The 21,059-nt window shown below is 38.3% G+C and overlaps 1 protein-coding gene across 2 annotated transcripts; it reads right to left on the bottom strand.

The window, feature by feature from the left end:
* Nucleotides 1-480: 480 nt before the first annotated feature.
* LOC136438189 (vacuolar protein sorting-associated protein 4-like) lies at nucleotides 481-20,459 on the bottom strand. 2 transcript variants are annotated; one of them, XM_066432932.1, is made up of 13 exons: nucleotides 20,310-20,459; nucleotides 18,675-18,786; nucleotides 14,848-14,995; nucleotides 13,872-13,939; nucleotides 11,429-11,548; nucleotides 11,043-11,080; nucleotides 10,360-10,478; nucleotides 9,583-9,731; nucleotides 8,749-8,830; nucleotides 7,563-7,694; nucleotides 6,414-6,501; nucleotides 3,542-3,682; nucleotides 481-2,302 (listed from the first exon to the last, which is right to left on the bottom strand). In XM_066432932.1, exons 1-13 carry the CDS (start codon nucleotides 20,328-20,330, stop codon nucleotides 2,201-2,203), a joined length of 1,320 nt encoding a protein of 439 aa, XP_066289029.1. In that variant the 5' UTR covers nucleotides 20,331-20,459; the 3' UTR covers nucleotides 481-2,200. The 2 variants fall into 2 exon arrangements, with proteins under 2 accessions (XP_066289029.1, XP_066289030.1); XM_066432933.1 differs by lacking the exons at nucleotides 18,675-18,786; nucleotides 20,310-20,459 and adding an exon at nucleotides 16,182-16,239.
* Nucleotides 20,460-21,059: the final 600 nt, after the last annotated feature.

Here is a 21,059-nt window from a genome sequence, read left to right as displayed (position 1 = left end):
GCCATTAGCCAGTGCCTCCATAAAAAGTCGACCACCATGAAACCTTTGAATTAAAGTACATGCAGTAGAAACGACTTTTTTAAAAAGGTTTAATCACGGTTGGCTTAAGCTTGTATCTCCAAAGTGCCAAAATTGTCAATCTGAAAACATCATTTAAAAGCTTAAACCTTCCCATATCTCACTGGCGAGTTTGTTTTGCCATATTTAGTCATTAAGGCAACTTAGAAAATGATTTGTCAGGTCATGGGTGATTTGAATCTGAGTTTCAAAGAGGTTGAATGGTTGGGGTGTGTAAGGCATTACTTCAAGTAGGCGCTTGTACAATATCTTTGTTCCAAAACTGAATAAGGATATTTTGAGATTGCTACAAACTACTGAATACCTGTACAGGATTAACAAGACAGTACAAGAAGTGGCTGAAAGAAAAATTCTTGTTGGTTGGAACATTTTCCATCCCTATTCACAAATGACACAAAATCAGAATGTTTTAAAATTTTAATTTTCTTGGTAACAGAAATCATTTATTTGACTGTCAAAACACACTATATCCGCACTAGACAGAAAACGACAAACGTACCAAGTGAACCCTAAGATAACACCCTGGCTGTATGCCAATGTAAAAGGTTAAATACAGTGACTGTACTTACCATACTTAACACTCAAACCAAAGTTGACTTCTTAAAGATTGTTACGCTTGACTATAATAACACCAAGAGGACAGGTCTTTATAAACATATAGATACATTATACATGATCCCAAATATTTAAACGCTGTACTTTAGAATTTAAAATCTAATGCTGTCAGGCAGAAATGCCACTCCCTTGGCTAGGCTTGAATGTGAGAACAATAAAATGAGACTGTATAGTACAGCCTGCATGGCGATGCCAGTGTCATAGACTGACTAATATAGAGTCAATGGCTGCCATGAGTGATTTAGTGGTAGTAAAGATATGTTACTTGGAAATACATTACAAAAGACAAAGAACAATGTGTGACTGTATACTTGTGATGTTAGGAATCCCTTTAGCTTGCATAAATCATTCCTTTCTGGTAGGCCCTTGTCTGATGAGCAAAAATCATGAAAACTTCTAAAACTCAAGCAAAAGTTAGAGTTTTGAAATGTACTCAGCCTGAGATCAGCTGTGTCCATGGAGTCCTGCTGTGGGGAGTGTGTGGATGTTAAATCTGAGTGTGTGGACTTTAAACGTAAAGTAAACGCCTAACTCAGCGCCACTCGTCAGCGCCCTGTATAATGAACATTATCCAGTTCTGTTGCTGATGCTGAGGACGAGGCCCTAGCATAGATTAAAAAAACAAAATCTACATCTGACTGGCTGACAATAGGCCAGAAGAACAAGGATTTGGGATCCGGGGATGCACAAATTAAATTTGATAAGGCAGACCAGTGGAATACAAAATGTAAGTACATAACATACATGCATAATACCATAGAGTGGAAACTGTATTTTGTAAGTTTTCCTTGTTGAGGCCATTCAAGACATACCTATGTTGATGTATTGTCACTGACAAAACTTAATGTATTTTAGAAAATGTAGACCAGCTAAATCAAGTTGATTCTATATAGCAGTAACTAAAATGTAAAATAAACAACAGCAAACTTCAGTGCTTGGCCGAATATAGTACTAGTAGCGGTAGTGCATACCAAAATACATGTACAAGTTTGTGCATAATTTGTTAAAGGCATCTTTTTCATATTCTATTTCACTTCAATTTAAACAATTATAATGTCAGTTTCTTCAAACTTCTCCACAGGCCCAACATCTACCACTTCTGGATGCACTTAAAATTATGACGCACTACAGCAGATTCTCCAAAAATAATTTAGCACATGCCTTTACCAAACCAGCTGTTTATATTCACCCCTTCTGCCTTACCTATAGGTCCTAAGTTGAAGTATAATGCTGATAAACCTACTAAATACATATTTATATACATGAAAGAGATAGTGCTCTACTGTAATTACTCTTACTATCAGCAGTTCAACCCAAAGTTACAACTTTTCTGTACATTGATCAGCTTGTCAGTTTTCTTTCTTGGCTTTACCACTCCGGCAACTTCAGTTGTGGGAGTTTATATTGATGACCCAATATCAGACCATTTATTTTGTAGCAAGTCAGACTGTCAGGATTATTTAATATCTTTAAGTGTCACTTGTTCCTCCTGGTGTCACTGGTCAGCTCATCCCTCCTGGCCGAAGTCTTCTGTGAACTTCTTCAGTTTTGTCAGGTCATTCTCGTTGACAGTGGGCCGAGTCCTGCTCAGGGCCTGCATCATGTCACTCTGAAATCACCACAGCCACACATGTACACGGGTTTACACACCAACACAATGTTGCAGTCAAAAGCAATTACTTTGGAGAATAAATGTGCATAGCTTTACAAAAGCTTACTTGTATAGGGGTGCCTAAGCATTAGCAAAAATCTTACAGCATACGTACAAATCTTATGAAAAACGCATGAAGCACTATGCAAAACTTACGAATCTTATGGAAAAAGGCCAACCCCTGCGGTGGGAAAAGGTATATTTCTCAAGTGTTTCTACCCATGACATTGTGACTTTAAAGTGTGTAAGACACCAATGACATCAAAATAAAAAATTTCCTGAAATAACACAAACCATGATAATATTGTTTAATAACATAGACATTTGCACAAAATATACACCCTTCAGATGTTATTGAACATCGAACCATCAAAACATCACACCTCCAGCTTGTGATTCTTCCCACCAGGTAATTACATTAATCAGTGACTTTACTCTTCCGATAACGTCACAATGAACATGGTAGCCGGTTTGGAACTTTGAACTGCGTTTCGGAAAGAACGTTCTTTTGAGAAGCAAAGAAACTAAATATTGAAATGTCTAAATATTGTATGTATTCACGATAATTGTCCACTGTTTGGTCATCAAATAATGTTTTTCACAAGCTGTAGTGCAAGGTTCCGAACCGGTTGCCATGTTCATTGTGACGTCATCGGAATCACTGATTAATGTAATTACCTAGTGGGAAGATCAGAAAAATCAAGAGCTGGAAGTATGGTTTCTTACGGTTCATTGTTAAATAACTTAAGAAGGGTGTGTATTTCTTTTAAACGTTTATATTCATTGAATGATACTATTCCTACTACAGAAAATAAGAAAATGTATCTTGGTGTCATAAACACTTTAAGGAATTGAACGGGTATATAATGTCGCCAAGAAGTATCTGATAGCCTATGAGCTACACTTTCGCTTCATTTCAGCGTGTCACACCATCTTCTTCCATCGCTGCAGCTCAACAACGCCATCTTGCATCTTGAATATCCTGCTTGTCACGTGACCCAGGCAGCAGTTGGCATGAATAGCCATTTTGTATTTTCCACTGGATTCGTACGTTTTGCATAGTGCTATGTGCATTTAAAAAAAAAAAACATTTGTATGTTTTCACATAGTTCTTCCTGCATTTTTCATAAATTTTTTGGGAATGCTTACTAATAATGCACCCCTGATGTATAGGACAAAAGTGAAGGCAGTGCTTACTAGAGTAACCACAGGTTCGGCCAGCTTGTCCGATGGTACATCTGTCCAGGCCATCTCTACAGCACCAGGGCTGCCTGGTGAGCAGGGCGTCAACAAGTCATCAACTATGACCTGTGGGTCATCCCTGGATGGACCTCGCACCTGGGAAATCACATTATCATGATTCTGTGCCATTCAACTGTACAGCAGAATACCTTATCCTCTAGGGTATGATGTGCAAGTCAACAGTTTTCAGTTAGACCAGGTCTAATGCAATTTGTTAAATTCCAGGTAGAGATACAGTATTAAACATCAAGGTTTCCCAATAGTAATTAAAGTTTTAACCTCCCTGTCATGTACATGTACATAACAGTTCAAAAACAGGTCAGGTCATACATCCTGGTCCGGATGTAGTTTGGCATGGCTGCACAACTGAACAAGAATCTGTAAGACTCCTGTTTCTCCAGTACCACTGATCATGAAGGCTCCTGTCACTCTGAGACATTGGACCAGGAAACACTTTCAAGAAAGTATCACTTCAAAAAGAACCTAAATTAATTCACAAACCCCCAGGAAATATTCGCAGGCAACAACTATGATTTAAGAATCTAATTCAACTCCAGGTTTCCAATCAATACAACAGGTTCAGTAAATAATTTATATCCTGCCGTTTCTCATGTTTCCAGTGTCACAATTATGAAAAAAGTATGGCCAGTTTCCTTATACAATTTTCCCACTAAACCTGCATCCTTCTAAGCCTCGCAAAGGCAATTCTAGTCTCTTCAGTTGAGGGTTGGCTGGAGGTCCTGTGGATGTCAGGGTGATGTATTTTTCACCACGTGACTTCTACTGCATGTTATAAAACCCCTGAAAGCAAATGTTGTCTTCACCCTTAAAATGTTGTCTATCATTGTAAAACAGTCCCTTTCAGACAGTGCCAGACTCTACCAGCCAGACTCTATCTTGTCCCAGCAAACTGTCAGCTATCGATGCTATATACATGTACATACATACATAAACTAGAGTTCCACGAACACATTATCTTCGCCAAATAATCAAGGCTTATTATAGCTGAGAGTGATTAATAATTACATGCTTATCACCCCCTGCAAATTTGATCATACACCATACCGTTTGGAAGTTATGATTGATGGGGGGGGGGGTGAGTCCAGTCTAGATAGGGTTAAAATCGTTTGGTGGTACAGGACTAACAGTTAGTATACTGTTCACTTTAAGTTCACGGTAACAAAATTTCGCGGTGTAAGAAAAAGGGACATTTTTACTGAACTTTAACTTCACAGTGGTAGCAAGTGATTTACAGAAAGGATGTGTGGAGGAATCATAAATAGGTTTTTCATTGTGATGATAAGTTCACGGTCCAGAGGTGACAGTGAAAACAGTGAAAGAAACAAGAATTACAGTATACGTCTAGTGTGCTGATGTATGTTATAACTGGTCTTGACAAAATATTGAAAGTGATGATGAAATGGTGCATTCAATATATATATATGAATAGAATAAATCTTTATTCCATATCATCCACATTTTGAAAGACATAGTACATTGACTTTTCCATACCTAGCAGTGGTGCAGTTTTGGTGCAGTGTACTCTCTGAGCAGAGGAGTGGGTCCGGCTGGTTATTCACATGTTTTTAGGTGTTTTTGTCAGCCTTTCTATTTTGTCCCCTTTCCTTTATGTCACCAACCGTGTGTTGGACAAAAATGCCTTAACTGAACATGTTAAAAACCAACCGGACCCACACATCTGCTTGGAGTGTAGTGAGACTGCCCCTTCTGTTTATTTATGTGCCACATCTGTTTATTTATACTTTTAGGCAAGGCCCTCTGTTGACCTGTTTCGGGAACACTGTCACATGCCCCATTATGGAATGTAATGGATTAACAAACTATCCTTACTAATTATGCAGATTAGCTCCGGATTTGCATAATTAGTCATTGATTGTGTTAAGCACCATCTGAGCTCTCTACATACAAAACTTCACGACGATCTGTTGACCCCTTCTCAAGTAATTCATGTCCGAAGGTCAAAACAAAAACACCCACTGCAGTTCCAAACAAGACGCTAGGGGGCCCAAACTTACACAACTTAATTCCTGTGGCATGAACTATCTATCACACAAAACCATGACCATAGCACTTTCAGAAAATATGCCCCAAAATTTTGAAGCTCCACTGCAGTACCTTAGGTACCCGCTAGAAGGCCCATTATCGAACTTGACCTTCCTTTCTGTAAACCCTACCCATTCACTAAATATCATACAGAACCATTTACAGCTTCTCGAGTTATGTTGTCCACATACAAATACACATCCACACAAAGCCCGCTGCAGGACCGATGGAAAATGCCAGGGGAATCATTTTCGAACTTGACCTTCCTTTGTACAACCACTACACACCTACCAAAAATCATAAAGATTCAACGAAGGTTTCTTGAGTTATGCTCTTGACATACATACAGACCCACCAAACAGCTGGTTCAACCAAAAATATAATCTTCTCCGAGTACTATAGTACTCGGCGAAGATAATAAAACCCCAAAAACAAGGCACATGGTCCACATATCTTAGATATGAATGTGCATGAACCACAGTGTCATCTCTGAGAATACTTCAGAGGAAATTTGTATGGATGTTGATTTTAACAAAACGAAGTGATAATATCATTAAGGGATTCACACATGACTATTTACTTAATGATAATACTAAATCATCTACTCCACCTAGAGTAGAGGTAGAAATAGCCAGACAAAGTAAAGTAAGGTAAGTATATATGATGTAAATGTAACTCAAGTAGCAGACACTTATCGGTGAACAAAATTGGACACTGTTACTCTCAGCACACAGAGACCAGATTAGGTAGGAGAGAGCCTGACCTTTCTGAAATGTGTGGCAGACTGGACTTTCCTGACAGGCATCATGAGGGCGTCCCGCACAACAATAGCAATGTCAGCACCTGAGTACCTGTTGGGCACACATTGGGTCAGACCTGACATATTCTTACTTACTATCATCTTATCAAGAATTTCTTCAACCACTTCTAGTCCTACTACTGGTAGCATAACACAGCCTTACAAGTTACACTGTGCTCATCCACTACTTGAAATGTAAATCTAACATGGTTTTTGAGGAGGAAGCATTTACTTTTGATACATATGATTCCTATTTGACATAAAATTGTTCTTGGTACACAAAGACACATGTACATGTGCAGTGTAGTACATGTACACACAAATGTATGAGCAAGATGTGACAGAGATGCTGCTATACTATACAGTACCATAGTCATTAACAAGATTCATGTAGGGATGGGAGTGACCCTTATGCAGAGTGGATTGCACTTCATCACATCAGAAAACAGTACTTCATTATGAGATGTTTCAATCTTGATAGAAAATTCAAATTCGGCATGCCCCCTTGTGATTCTGATGAAGTATATCGAAGACAGAACTATGCAGTGAGAATCTGATTGGCAAAGCTACATACATGTCCAATTGTCCATGTAGTCTAGGTTCATGAAAATATTTGATGTTTCCTGATGTTGCAACTCAGCCAATAAGTGTGTATACTACGGTATGTATTGGCATTTTTTTTATTTTTAATTTTCCACACGTCTGGATATGTTTACAGTATGTGTTATCAATGTGAATTGCTGGTTGTATAATACAAATGTACATAATCCTACACAATACTGTACAATTATTAGGACAAGTACAAATGTTCAAAGCCTCTGTTTTTATTTGCATTTATAGTAGAGGCACATGAGAATTGAGAAGAACTTTGGCAGCCACATCATCAATTATGTACATGACATTGTACATATACCATAGTGGCATTGATGTATACTGTGCAAACCATCCTGTGTTCCTTGAAAATGTTGGTCCTTTTCAAGGAGCTGTGACTTTTAATAGCTTAACTGTCTTGTTTTAAAGCCCTAACTTTTGAATTAGCTAATGGCGCAATACAATTGAGAAGAAAGAATGAACAAAAGCAGGATGAAGGGTGTGTGGGGTATTTTTTCTTACCCATCACTTCGCTTGCCCAACTCCCTAAAGTCTCCTTCGGGCATGTTGTGAGGTGTGTTCCCGATGTGGAGTTTGAACATGGTGGTACGAGCATGCTCCTCTGGCAGGGGGATGTAGATACGCTTCTCAAACCTGCACAACAAAAACAACCTACATGTATCTGCTCTCAAACATTGGTGGTAGAGGGGACACAAGTGGCCTGTTCCAACTGAAGAAAGTTCACAACCTTCATTAGAACTCAATGTACGATGATCATAATGTTGGCATCCATAAGAAGGTAAAAGGTAAAGGTTGTCCCATAGCCTTTTTCAGGCTGTAAGGCAAGTGGGTTGTTATCCACTATGTCTAGCTAGGGCGCTGTATTGGAAGGCAGGGCCCAACCCTCTCCTTTCACTGCCTTTTACATCCCCAACTGAAGTCAGGTACCCTTTTTACACCTGGGTGGAGCTGCAAAGTTGTGTTAAGTGTCTTTCCAAAGGACACAAAGTCTGGCCAGGAATCAAACCTCTCCATCTCGTGTCTGCTAGTCTAGCTATGTGGCCATTTGATGCCGTGTGAACGCATCCATAGAAAACGTTAACTGAAGCAGTCAGGCTACTCGATTATATAAATGATAAGGACTTATTTTGCAAAATTAAACACTGTACTTGTGGTAAATGATGGGCATTTCATACTTGTAACAAATGTAATTTGAATACGGATGAAAAAAAACATCACCATGCATGAATTATGAAGTTTGAATTCATCTGCACAATATATATTTTAGCATTCTATTAAAAGGATAGGAATCTAATACTTACACAAAATGTAATTTGGGTAGAAGAGACCATCAATGGCCAAGGGTAGGTAATTACAACCTTTTTGCATAATTCATGTTAGCTCAGTACAATAAGACAAAAACTCTATGAATAGTTGCCCTGAGACATGCTAGTATTCACCTTTGTGTTCTTTCTTAAATTCTATGTGAATAACTTATATAGCTAATCCACCAGATTAAAAAAAAACAGGTGTTTACTGACTAATGCAGTTCATCTTGGATCTATCAAACAACAGTTTGACAGAAATAATAGGGGACCAAATGATTTACCTTACGGTGAAATGAGTGTGGGGTTCAAATGTCACAGTTGATATACCTGGTCTGGCTGTGGAACTTGAGAACTATAAAATTGCTAGGTTCATTCCCTACCGTCTCCTGATAGCAGCGTCCAGGGTCCAGGGGATGTTGGTGGCTCCCAACACCAAAATCCCATCATTGTCATTGCCCACACCTGGAGTACAACAGTTATTCAGGTGTCACAATAGTCCTCATACTGTAGTTATAGTCCCTATTTTCTATAGAAACATAGAAACCTGCTCAAGAAAGAACGGCACTCTTTGCACACCCCATCTACACATCATTGAATTAAGAATGCTAATCATAAAAACACACTACATGTACAATGTAAGATTAAGTTAGTAAGAATGGCCTGGTTTGGTCACTAATTGCAGTAAGATTACATGTACTATTTCTATACAGTAATCATGTTTAGGCACACTTGTGAACTCTACTTATATTTTTTTATAACACATTTTCACAACAGATTTTTGAATGGGAAAATTAAGGTGGTTCCCATATTCTAAATTTTTCTTCATTCTGGATTTCTTTCCAAATTAAAAATGTCATAACCATAAAATCTTTAATTGCCTGTCAATTCTTGTTCAATGTCAGGTTTGTGCAGTCTACTTTTAGTTCAACATAAACATAACAGATAAAATAATATTAGAAATACAGATGGTTGGGTCTGTTGTTGATTTCATTTGATTGCAATGTCTTGCCTACAAATCAACAAAAGGCATTGAAGCTTTCTTTAGAGAAGAGATGGATGTGTAGAAACAAATCTGGGCATGTTATAGGTGTTAAATGTGCAGCTAAACCTTCTTATTGCCCCGATGAAGGAAACATCAGCTCTTGTTAACATAATTATTGAGATTGTATATGTGATTGTGAGTAAACAGCCTTATGTTACCATCGTACCCTTACCTTGCATCTGCACAAGGAACTCTGTCTTGACGCGACGTGCAGACTCACTCTCGTTCTCCCCTCTGGCGCTGCAGAGAGAGTCCACCTCATCCACAAAGATGATTGACGGCTTGTGTTGACGAGCCATGTCAAATAGGTTCTTCACTAACCTGAGGAATGGGAGGTATACAAAATTACATGCAGGATTCTTCATCAAGGGACACACCCCAGTTTCCAGCCCCCCTTGTAACCTATAGTTAAGAGACTTTTATTAGCGAGGCTGTATTGCAAAAAAAAAAAACCATCTTTTCCTGGAAACGCCACTTATATAGAAAGAAACATGAACCGTAGGGTCTAACATATCTGATTTATGAGAGAATTCTGTTACTGTAAATCTCACAATACTGAATATCCTGACGCAAGCCGAAAGCCCATAGTGGTGGCGTCATTGGCCAAGCCCTCTTGGGGCGATTCATTGTTTGTGGCCTCGGAGTGATACCAGGAAGCAAACATTCGCTGATAAGAATTTATCAAAAACAACTTATACAACATTGATCTTGATCTATTCCTACACTAAGTAACAGGGCACACAATGGCCAATACAAACGATACCCCTTACTCCACAATAATCTAGGACTACCACGGACCCTGGTTGCATAAGGACTGGGGTGTGCACTGTTAAGCTGAAATTAGCAGAACATTCTTCAATCACATTCTTAATCTAACAGTCATGTTTGATCAGCTCCTGTACATGCATGTCATTATGAGTCTACCCTGAGTTTACAATGATGAGCTCACTTCTCACTCTCGCCCAGCCACTTAGACAGTAAGTCTGAGGAGGACACAGAGAAGAAGGTGGAATTGTTGGCCTCTGTGGCCACAGCTTTGGCCAGGTAGGACTTCCCTGTTCCTGGAGGCTGGAAAACAAACATCTCTTCAGTCTCCACATACTACAGATGCTATCAAAAACATTGGAAGTTTGAAAGTCCTACATGTCTCAATTGGCAGGATGCTATTGAACAGGTATTGCAGGTACAGTACATGTATTTCTGGTGTCTACATGTACCTGCATCTATCCTGCACTTGCCCTGTTCTGGGAGTAGAAGTGTAAGTGGATTTTTGTTTACAGCAATAGTCATTACCAAAAAAAGAATACAGAAATAAACAGTTTTGATTTCATCCATACATGTAGTTCATAAAATCTACTTTGTCAGCAAAGTGGTGCAGGTAAAATCTATCCATGCAGGTAATCGTGCATGTTACCTGCACCAGACCAGGCCAGGTCTACAGCCTCCAGCACCCATGTGCATGGCATGGTAGTCAGGAGCAAACTGAACTTATTAGCTGAATTTATCGGGTGATTTAGAAGTGCAGGCTTGGTGCTTTTATGAACTTAGTGCTTTTACAAACTTGATGTAGAATGTACAGAACAGGCAATAGCAAAGAACTGGGGTAAAACAGAATAGTCCCTTGATCCTTACCCCAAAGAGTAGTATTCCTCTCCATGGTTTCCTGTTTCCTGTGAAGAGCAGAGAAAATAAACGCATGTGAACAAAGTGCCATTATACAGGCACCAGTCCATCCATTCTTGTGTTCACCCTGTATGGAATGAAAAGTGCAGACCTTGTCTTTCCAGTGAAATGCACATGTAAAATGCTCCATCAAATTGTCTGTAGGAAAATTGTAATCAACACTACTCTATATCAATGAAAAGAAAAACATAATATGCCAAATAAGCAGCAATGTCAACGTAAATGTCCCTCTGAATCTGAATCTTTTCCTTCTGCACTCTATTGAGCAAAAGGTTACTTTATCCTTACAGGTGGACATTATAACAGAGTCTGATGAATGTTACACAGTAGTTCACCTGTGAAGAGGTGAGGAAACTTGATGGGGAGAATGACGGCCTCCTTCAGAGCTTCCTTGGCTGCCTCCAGCCCTGCCACATCATCCCACTTCACATTGGGTGTCTCCATCACAATGGCACCTGGAACACAGCACATCTTAATATCACACTGGTGTCTCCAGTACAGATGCCAATTTTCACATGATCATTACCACAAGAGGCTATAACTGATATAAACTACGTACAAAAAGTTTGGAAACTTTACTTTGGTTGGTCATATCTCCGTTCTTTCTTGATCAATTTCAATGATTTATATATCATTACTAAGCTTGTGTGATTTTCTTTCCCATGATACCAAGCTTAATATTGTTGTAAAGTAATGCAACGAGCACCAGACCTGCTTATGCGAGCAGGTCACATAAAAAAAGTGCCCAGATTATCCTACTAATGTCAAACGCTCAATTCAGTATTTTTTCTTTTGCTGGTAGCACGTGGCTTGTGTACGAGGGTAATATGAAACTTAAATCAACAAAACACATCAATATGAAAGCCAAGGATAGTCTTCATCCAAAATGCGTAAAGGAGCCTCAGTTATGATGAAGGTGGCTTAATACTGCGTACACAAGCCATGCACTGTCACCACAGCCCGGTACATCCTCCTCATGCTTGTCACCAGTTTTGTTACGGGCCCCTGGCTATTCTTCCACAAGGAGTCGTCGCAGGTCGACCAGTGTTGTTCTGTTGATCATTCTTGCATGCACAGCTTGCCCAAGCTGATCAGTGATCACAGAGTCTGATACTGTGTTCAATTGTGTTGAGATCTGGGCTGCAGGAGGGCCATTCTATCCTCTGTATTCCTGCATCCTGGAGGTGGTCTGAAATGACTCTCATTCTGCATGGACGTGCACTGTCATCTTGCAGATCTTGCATATTGCAGAGGTAAGGATCTTGGAAATGTGCCTGGATTGAGGAAGGTGTTTCTATGTCTTGACACATCGAGGTTGCTTAGGATGATTAGCCTGGTTTTTCCTCTGGCAGTTAACGTTGTACTGCCTTACACTATGACACTGACTCCAACAAAACAATCAGTCAGTCTATCTGTGCAACAGTCAGCGTAGGGTTCTCCTCGTTGCCCACACTTTCATTTACCCATCCAACAGTCGAAATAAATCTACTCTTATCTGTAGCTGTGAACATAACATTCCTCCATACACTGTTCCATTCACAATGTGGACAACACCACCACAAATGGGTTTGGCGCTGAGCTGAGTGTTTGACACTAGAAGGGAAATTTGGGCACTTTCTTTCTACAACCCACTTGCGTAAGCAGGCCTGGTGCTCGCTCCATGAGATTGCAATTATAATGAGTTGGGTATCATAGGAAAGGAAATTACACAGGCTTTCTAACGATATATAATGCATTGAAATTGATCAAGAAACAACGGAAATATGATCAACCAAAGTAAAGTTTCCAAACTTTTTGTGCGTAGTTTACATGCCATACTTACCATGGCTTACAACGATTTTCATGCAAATTTCTGACTCAGATTTCTACACATGTCGATGAAAACAATACCAACATGCTACTCAGAAAACAAACTTTTCTTGATAATGACATGTCACCTGCATCTGGACATACAACTCATGTATATCCCATTGACTTGAGCTTCAAGCTTTCACTAAAATCTCAGTACACAAATATTTGGACATACTTTGATGAAGGTTAGACATCCAGGTAATAAGATATGCCAAAAATAGTTGCTTAAGTAACTATCTGTGGCGTATTTGTACATACTGTTAACTATAAATAAATAAATAAATATCCATTCCATACAACCACTTACATCTACCAATGAGACACCATTGCTATCAGTTTGAGGATTTGTTAGTATATTTCTGGACAGAGAGAGGAGTTTTTCATCATAGTTTGGAACTGATCTGGACGAATTGGCCAGTTCTACTTTGGGCCTTCTTGTAACTTTGAAACTGCAGATGTTTTAAAGTCTCCACCTGATTTTCAAATTGCAATGATTAAGCATTGTTTGCTTTTCAAAAGAAAGGTTTTTGCAACCCACAGTGCCAGGTTCCAAATTGTCTGCTGTGATGTCATGCAGAAAAAGCAGTATTCATTTTGATTACCTGGTGTCACGAATCAACAGATGGAAGTATGATTTTTCATGATTTAATGTTCAATATGGCATCAGAAGGTAAATATTTGTTGTTAATGTTTATCTTCTTTTTCAGAAACACTTCAATTCTGGTGATAATATGAAAATAATGTATTTTGGTATCTTTACACAATATGACTTAACAGACCAAACATAAAACTGTTTTTTTTTAAATTTTTTACAAATTTCTTTGAATGAGTTCCATAAAGACTGTAATTCTTGTTCCCAAGATGCAAATTTAAACTACTTGATATTCTAGTAGAAGCACTCATGTATTTGGTGTGTCCAAGTCTTACTTTCAAGTTGTCCCATCAGCTTCTTCTTGTCCGGATCCTCCTCATCAGAGTCACTGCCATTGTCTTTCCTGGTGAGATGTGGAAAAACAGTTGTCAGTACATGTTTGTCTGACAGACAGCTATCAGGTGTACGTGTACGTACAATGTATGACAGACAGCTGTCAGGTATATGTATGTAGGACAGACCGCTGTCATGTGGATAAGCATGTGTGACTGTCTGGTGTACACATATGTATGACAGATAGCTGCCAGGTATACACATATGTATAACACATACATGTATGAATGACAGACAGTTGTTAGGTGTACATATGTAGGACAGACAGCTGTCAGTTGTACTTTTTGCTATTTTATATCATTAAATAACTCACCTGTGAATTTTCGAATAAAAAATATAGGTAATTTTATTCTGGGGGTACTTTTATTAGATTTTGAAAATATGCCCGGTAGGTACTTTTATGTGAGGGATGAGAATAGTGTACAGGTACAAGTCCTATTGCAGTGTAACACATGAATTGTATAAGTTTGTTTGTTGTGGGTTGTGGCGTTTTATTTACATTGTATATCATTGAATTTTATTTTGAAACAAAAAACTTACAAAATATAATTTCAAGAAATCAGTGAATTTTAGGTGGGGCAACCTGAAATTCTGAAGGGCAACCTAGCTTTCTACCTAGGTTGCACACCGTGCAACCTGGCTCAAAAAAGTATTTCGCACCCTGCAGAATTCAAAGTTTTGTGGGACATTTGATCCATATGTTCAACAGGCAATGTAATTATCCCGGAAAAGTTTTTAAGAATTGTGAGGTTCTTTTGCATATTTCAAGAACATTGCTGTAGGTAAGGTAAGTTGACTAGTATGCATTACTGTCCATTCATTATGTAAAACCAACTGCATTCTTACTGTACTACACACAAATCTATACATGTAAAGTAATATGCCAGTGTGTTGCTCAACACCTGCCATGTGACTCACTTTGAACTGCCTCCTTCTTTCATTGGCTTGGGCTTGCCACCTTTGCCATCTTTATTTTTCATGTGCTTTTTGATCTGCTCCGCTCTGTCCAGATACTGAACACACTTGCCACGGATGCTTTCCTTGGACTTCTCACTCTGAGCCTCATCTAATGTACACATGACAAGGTAGTTATTCTCACTTCAACCATGGCTGTCACAGCTACTAATATGACACACAGTACAACAAGCAGGATAAAGCATCAGCCACTGTAGCATGCATTACTCTCCATTTAGAATGTACATGGTGTATCCCCCTCCATGTACATTTGATGGCAGGTAGAAAGTATTCCACTCCATGTTCATACTTACATTATGATGTAGAAAGTATTCCACTCCATTTTCATACTTACATTATGATGTAGAAAGTATTCCACTCCATTTTCATACTTACATTATGATGTAGAAAGTATTCCACTCCATGTTCATACTTACATTATGATGTAGAAAGTATTCCACTCCATGTTCATACTTACATTATGATGTAGAAAGTATTCCACTCCATGTTCATACTTACATTATGATGTAGAAAGTATTCCACTCCATGTTCATACTTACATGATGATGTAGAAAGTATTCCACTCCATGTTCATACTTACATTATGATGTAGAAAGTATTCCACTCCATGTTCATACTTACATTATGATGTAGAAAGTATTCCACTCCATTTTCATACTTACATTATGATGTAGAAAGTATTCTATTCCATTTTCATACTTACATTATGATGTAGAAAGTATTCCACTCCATTTTCATACTTACATTATGATGTAGAAAGTATTCTATTCCATTTTCATACTTACATTATGATGTAGAAAGTATTCCACTCCATGTTCATACTTACATTATGATGTAGAAAGTATTCTACTCCATTTTCATACTTACATTATGATGTAGAAAGTATTCCACTCCATTTTCATACTTACATTATGATGTAGAAAGTATTCTATTCCATTTTCATACTTACATTATGATGTAGAAAGTATTCTACTCCATTTTCATACTTACATTATGATGTAGAAAGTATTCCACTCCATGTTCATACTTACATTATGATGTAGAAAGTATTCTACTCCATTTTCATACTTACATTATGATGTAGAAAGTATTCCACTCCATTTTCATACTTACATTATGATGTAGAAAGTATTCTATTCCATTTTCATACTTACATTATGATGTAGAAAGTATTCTACTCCATTTTCATACTTACATTATGATGTAGAAAGTATTCCACTCCATGTTCATACTTACATTATGATGTAGAAAGTATTCCATTCCATGTTCATACTTACATTTGATGGCATGTAGAAAGTATTCCACTCCGGAAGGATCCATGTTCATACTTACATGATGATGTAGAAAGTCTTCCACTCCATGTTCATACTTATATTATGATGTAGAAAGTATTTCATTCCATGTTCATACTTACATTTGATGGCATGTAGAAAGTATTCCACTCCATTTTCATACTTACATTATGATGTAGAAAGTATTCCATTCCATGTTCATACTTACATTTGATGGCATGTAGAAAGTATTCCACTCCATTTTCATACTTACATTATGATGTAGAAAGTATTCCATTCCATGTTCATACTTACATTTGATGGCATGTAGAAAGTATTCCACTCCGGAAGGATCCATGTTCATACTTACATGATGATGTAGAAAGTATTCCACTCCATGTTCATACTTATATTATGATGTAGAAAGTATTCCACTCCATTTTCATACATACATTATGATGTAGAAAGTATTCCATTCCATTTTCATACTTATATTATGATGTAGAAAGTATTCCACTCCATTTTCATACATACATTATGATGTAGAAAGTATTCCACTCCATGTTCATACTTACATTATGATGTAGAAAGTATTCCATTCCATGTTCATACTTACATTATGATGTAGAAAGTATTCCACTCCATTTTCATACTTACATCATGATGTAGAAAGTATTCTATTCCATTTTCATACTTACATTATGATGTAGAAAGTATTCCACTCCATGTTCATACAGTACTTACATTATGATGTAGAAAGTATTCCATTCCATGTTCATACTTACATTTGATGGCATGTAGAAAGTATTCCACTCCAGTGTTCTCGCCAGCGCCCGTCCTCCCGTCATTTGACGGGTTTTTGTCGCTCATGACGGACAAAATTTTTGCCCAACCCGTCATTTTTAATGGACAAAAATCGGTGTGTAAAGATATTTAGACAGAGTTTAGAATTTTGCAAAAACGCCAGAGGATCATCGGAAGTTCGCGACGAGGGCGATCTAGATCATTTCTAAAGCTCGCCGGCGACAACCCTAGCCACACACAAAGAGCGCCGTGGTGGATATTTGGTGGCCGCCGAAAATTCGGCGTCATGCGCCGCCCTCCCCACAGTTTTGGCTGGTCGCATCGGGCTAACGTTTATTTCTGTTTTGTCCCTCTCGGTTCACCGTCAGTTATTGTTATCAAAGAAGCCTAAAAATTCAGAAATATTCCTATAGCTAGGCTTTCTGTAATCTGTAAAACATTATTAAAGTTTCAAGCCGCGGCGGCTGAGTTGAATGCGCTTTCTTCCCGTAAGAAATGGTAAACAGGCGTCAGATATTCTATTCCACCAATTACAGTGCGTCGTCTCCGTCGCGTCAAGAAATAACGACCAATGACATGCGAGTCTCGCTACTCGCGTGATTTCAGCTAAGCGTGAATTTGCGAGATGTTAGAGGAATGGCGGGGATCGCAAGGAACGCACGACAAAGCGGCCGTTGGAAGGCTTGAATCGACAACTTTTGAAGACATTCAGTGCAGTTACCGGAGAAATTAACCGTGGAAAACATGGGGGAAAAAAGGACGTCTTTATGGCGTTCTTTCTCAAAGTAGGGTGTCAAATTCCTCATTATGTTCAATAATTACAGGGACAAGTGTTGAAAAATTTTAATTTTGCCGACTTATTCTGTGTGTATTTTTTGTAGGACGTAGATACGTAATAAAGTTTTGTTGTGCTTGATTTTCTTTTCTTTGCCGATTGTATACAACATAGAAATGTAGCTTGTGTGTGAACATTCGATCTTACCGCGATGATCGACGGCACGCCTCCCCCCAAAATTAAGCCTGAAACCCTTGTGTAATTTTTCACCGAAAGAGATGTCATTAAACTAAGCTTATTCTACCAAGAAGTTTGCCCCTCAAAATGCAGGAAATAGCGTTTCAGAGGGTCTAGATTCCAAAATTTTCCGGGGGAGAATACCCCCGGACCCCCCTAGGATGGTCACGCCTCCGGCGCGACGCCTCGCGCCTTCGGCGCTCGATATGTTCTTCCCGACAGGAAAATTTAAATGACGGGTAAAAATTTCAGGCTGGCGAGAACACTGTTCCACTCCATGTTCATACTTACATTATGATGTAGAAAGTATTCCATTCCATTTTCATACTTACATTTGATGGCATGTAGAAAGTATTCCACTCCATTTTCATACTTCCACTCCATTTTCATACATACATTATGATGTAGAAAGTATTCCACTCCATGTTCATACTTACATTATGATGTAGAAAGTATTCCATTCCATGTTCATACTTACATTATGATGTAGAAAGTATTCCATTCCATGTTCATACTTACATTATGATGTAGAAAGTATTCCACTCCATTTTCATACTTACATCATGATGTAGAAAGTATTCCATTCCATGTTCATACTTACATTATGATGTAGAAAGTATTCTACTCCATTTTCATACTTACATTATGATGTAGAAAGTATTCCACTCCATGTTCATACTTACATTTGATGGCATGTAGAAAGTATTCTACTCCATGTTCATACAACCTCAAGGCCTCCTCATAGTTTTTAGCTTTGTCCTCTTCTGTTGCCTTGGATACCAGATCTATAGCTTTCTGTAAGGTTAAAGAATTATAACAAATTTCAGTGAAACGTGATTATTAATGTGAACATTGTAGCAAATCATTGAGATTAGCATGTGTGAGATATCACCATATCAACATTTTCAAAATGTTGTTTGTCTGTTTGTTTAATTTTGAGTATGTAATTAGTAATACATTTAGTTTAGGGTCTAGCAATATAACTCGAGGTACATGTTTTATTCAATATACCAGTCTGAAAGATGGCAATTTCTCAAGAAAGCATTGATGTACTCTTGCCCTTGTATGACATTTAATTCCATGCTGCTGATATGTTTGTATTTCAAAATGGATAATCAAGGTAAATTCCATGTGTTGCTTGATTTTGATACAATTTTGAATGAAAAATGACATGTAACATGAGAATTGATCATAATCATTTGATACTGAATATCAACCCGACAGGAACGGTTTTGGACAAATTTTCCAACTCCGTACAAGGGCCATGGACAAATGCTGGATCAGACCCTACATATATCTGTAAAAATTCCCCAGCTAAATATCACACTGCCAGTAATGAATGAAAATAGGATTAAACTTAAAGGTACTGTGTATATTGGAGACTTTGGCAACAATTTATATTTATCAAAAAAGCTCCATTCAAATTTACATTTGCAACTAATCTTTGAGTCATTTTTTCAAGCATTGCCACACTTTCAGCCGACAGAAAACTCTGCAGAATGTAAAGCAATACAACAAATTTAAGTCACACACTGACACAGACTCACACTCATAGTGTAGTCATATGATATGAATATCTCTGTGCAGTGTAATAAGGTAGATTCAACTTTATATGATGTAGAAAAAAGACCAACAGCAGTGACTTTGTTGTGATCATTCAGATTTTACAACGTTTTGAAGGGGGCAAACCTCAGCTTATTTTGGGCCTCAATTGAAGAAGATTTATTTGCTGTGGACTGAGTTCAATATCTGTGTTAACGTTTCTAAACAACGAAACAAATCCTGTTGGGATGAAAAATTTAAAAAATTATAAGTTCAACAAATAGCACATTTTGTAAGTTGTAAAATAATTTGTGTAATTTTTCATCGTTTTTTAGGCTTAAAAAAACGAAGTACATTCTACCTGACCGAAGACTCTACTCTACTCCAAAAATAATTACTCAAGCAACTGGATAAGATTTTGAAACAGTCAGACGTTTCAGACAGTATCCACTGTCTTTCGTCAGTGACTCTACTCTACTCTTCAGCAATATTAGATATTAGGGCCATTGATATCGGATTCAACGGCCGCACTTAAACTAGCGTTGTAGGAGTGGAGAGGGGGGGGGGGTCTGGTTTGTAAACTGTGCATCACATACAAGGAGATTTTGACTGTTTCCAAGCCACATTGGCTTGCTGTGACTGTGAGTGAACTAGTGCGTACGTATACATAGAAGTAAAATAATATTTCTACTGAACTGTTGTGAGCATCAGTAAGTACGTCTTCTCATAACAACAGGGGAATGTTAACATTTCAAACACGAAGTCAAACGACTCACCTGTAACGTGGAGCCTGCCATGGGGGTCTGTTGTCAGATATCCTGTAAGAGAACGAAAACAGTTCCTCTCCAACCCTCTCTAATCGTCGCACTGAAAACACACCAACTATTCGCCCAAGATGGCGGGGCTTCCTGAAATGACGTCATAGATAGCTTATAAATGCAAAAAAGACATCTGACATAAGATAAAGATATCGTTTGTTGCAATGTATGTAATGCATTTCATAGTAATACATTTTTTATATACAACTTAGACCAATACTTGGTTTTATATGGGTAAATAATATCTTTTATTCATAAAATCATATTTCATCAGTTGGATGCGGTGTTCCTTCGAAAGTCTCGGTGATTGGTCAATGACGATTAGCCTCCGTCGCAGGCCGGCATTTCGAGGGTGCTACATTTTGATATTGCCCTTTTTTCCCTGGTTACGTACCATTTTCTCGTTAATCTCATTTCAACAACGTCGGACTGGATAGAGCACAAATGTTTTTAAAAACGCGAGCCATCAGATGTAGTATGCTATCAGCAGAAGGACGGTAACAATATCAGAAATGTTTCCGCAGTAAGGCCTGCTATGGAGGCTACGTGACGCAAGTCACCTGACATGGCTAATGGGGCTTACAGGTGACTCACCAGAGGCCACCAATCAGGTGATAACTGGTAACCACCGTGAGGCTGGGTTTAGACACGCATTTCCAAGCACACAAACAAACAAACAAACAAACTCGGAGCACACTCATCCCGATT

Source organism: Branchiostoma lanceolatum, chromosome 7, assembly GCF_035083965.1.
Source record: "Branchiostoma lanceolatum isolate klBraLanc5 chromosome 7, klBraLanc5.hap2, whole genome shotgun sequence".
In the NCBI taxonomy this organism is placed as follows: Eukaryota; Metazoa; Chordata; class Leptocardii; order Amphioxiformes; family Branchiostomatidae; genus Branchiostoma; species Branchiostoma lanceolatum.
This window is presented reverse-complemented; position numbering and strand designations above follow the sequence as displayed.

Coding starts and splice junctions, on each gene's coding strand:
- LOC136438189 (XM_066432932.1), bottom strand. CDS start 20,330: ATGGCAGGCTCCACGTTACAG. Junction 7,695..8,748: donor GACGCTGCTATCAGGAGACG/GTAGGGAATGAA, acceptor TTTGTTGTGCAG/GTTTGAGAAGCGTATCTACA. Junction 3,683..6,413: donor CTGCCACACATTTCAGAAAG/GTCAGGCTCTCT, acceptor GTGATTTCCCAG/GTGCGAGGTCCATCCAGGGA.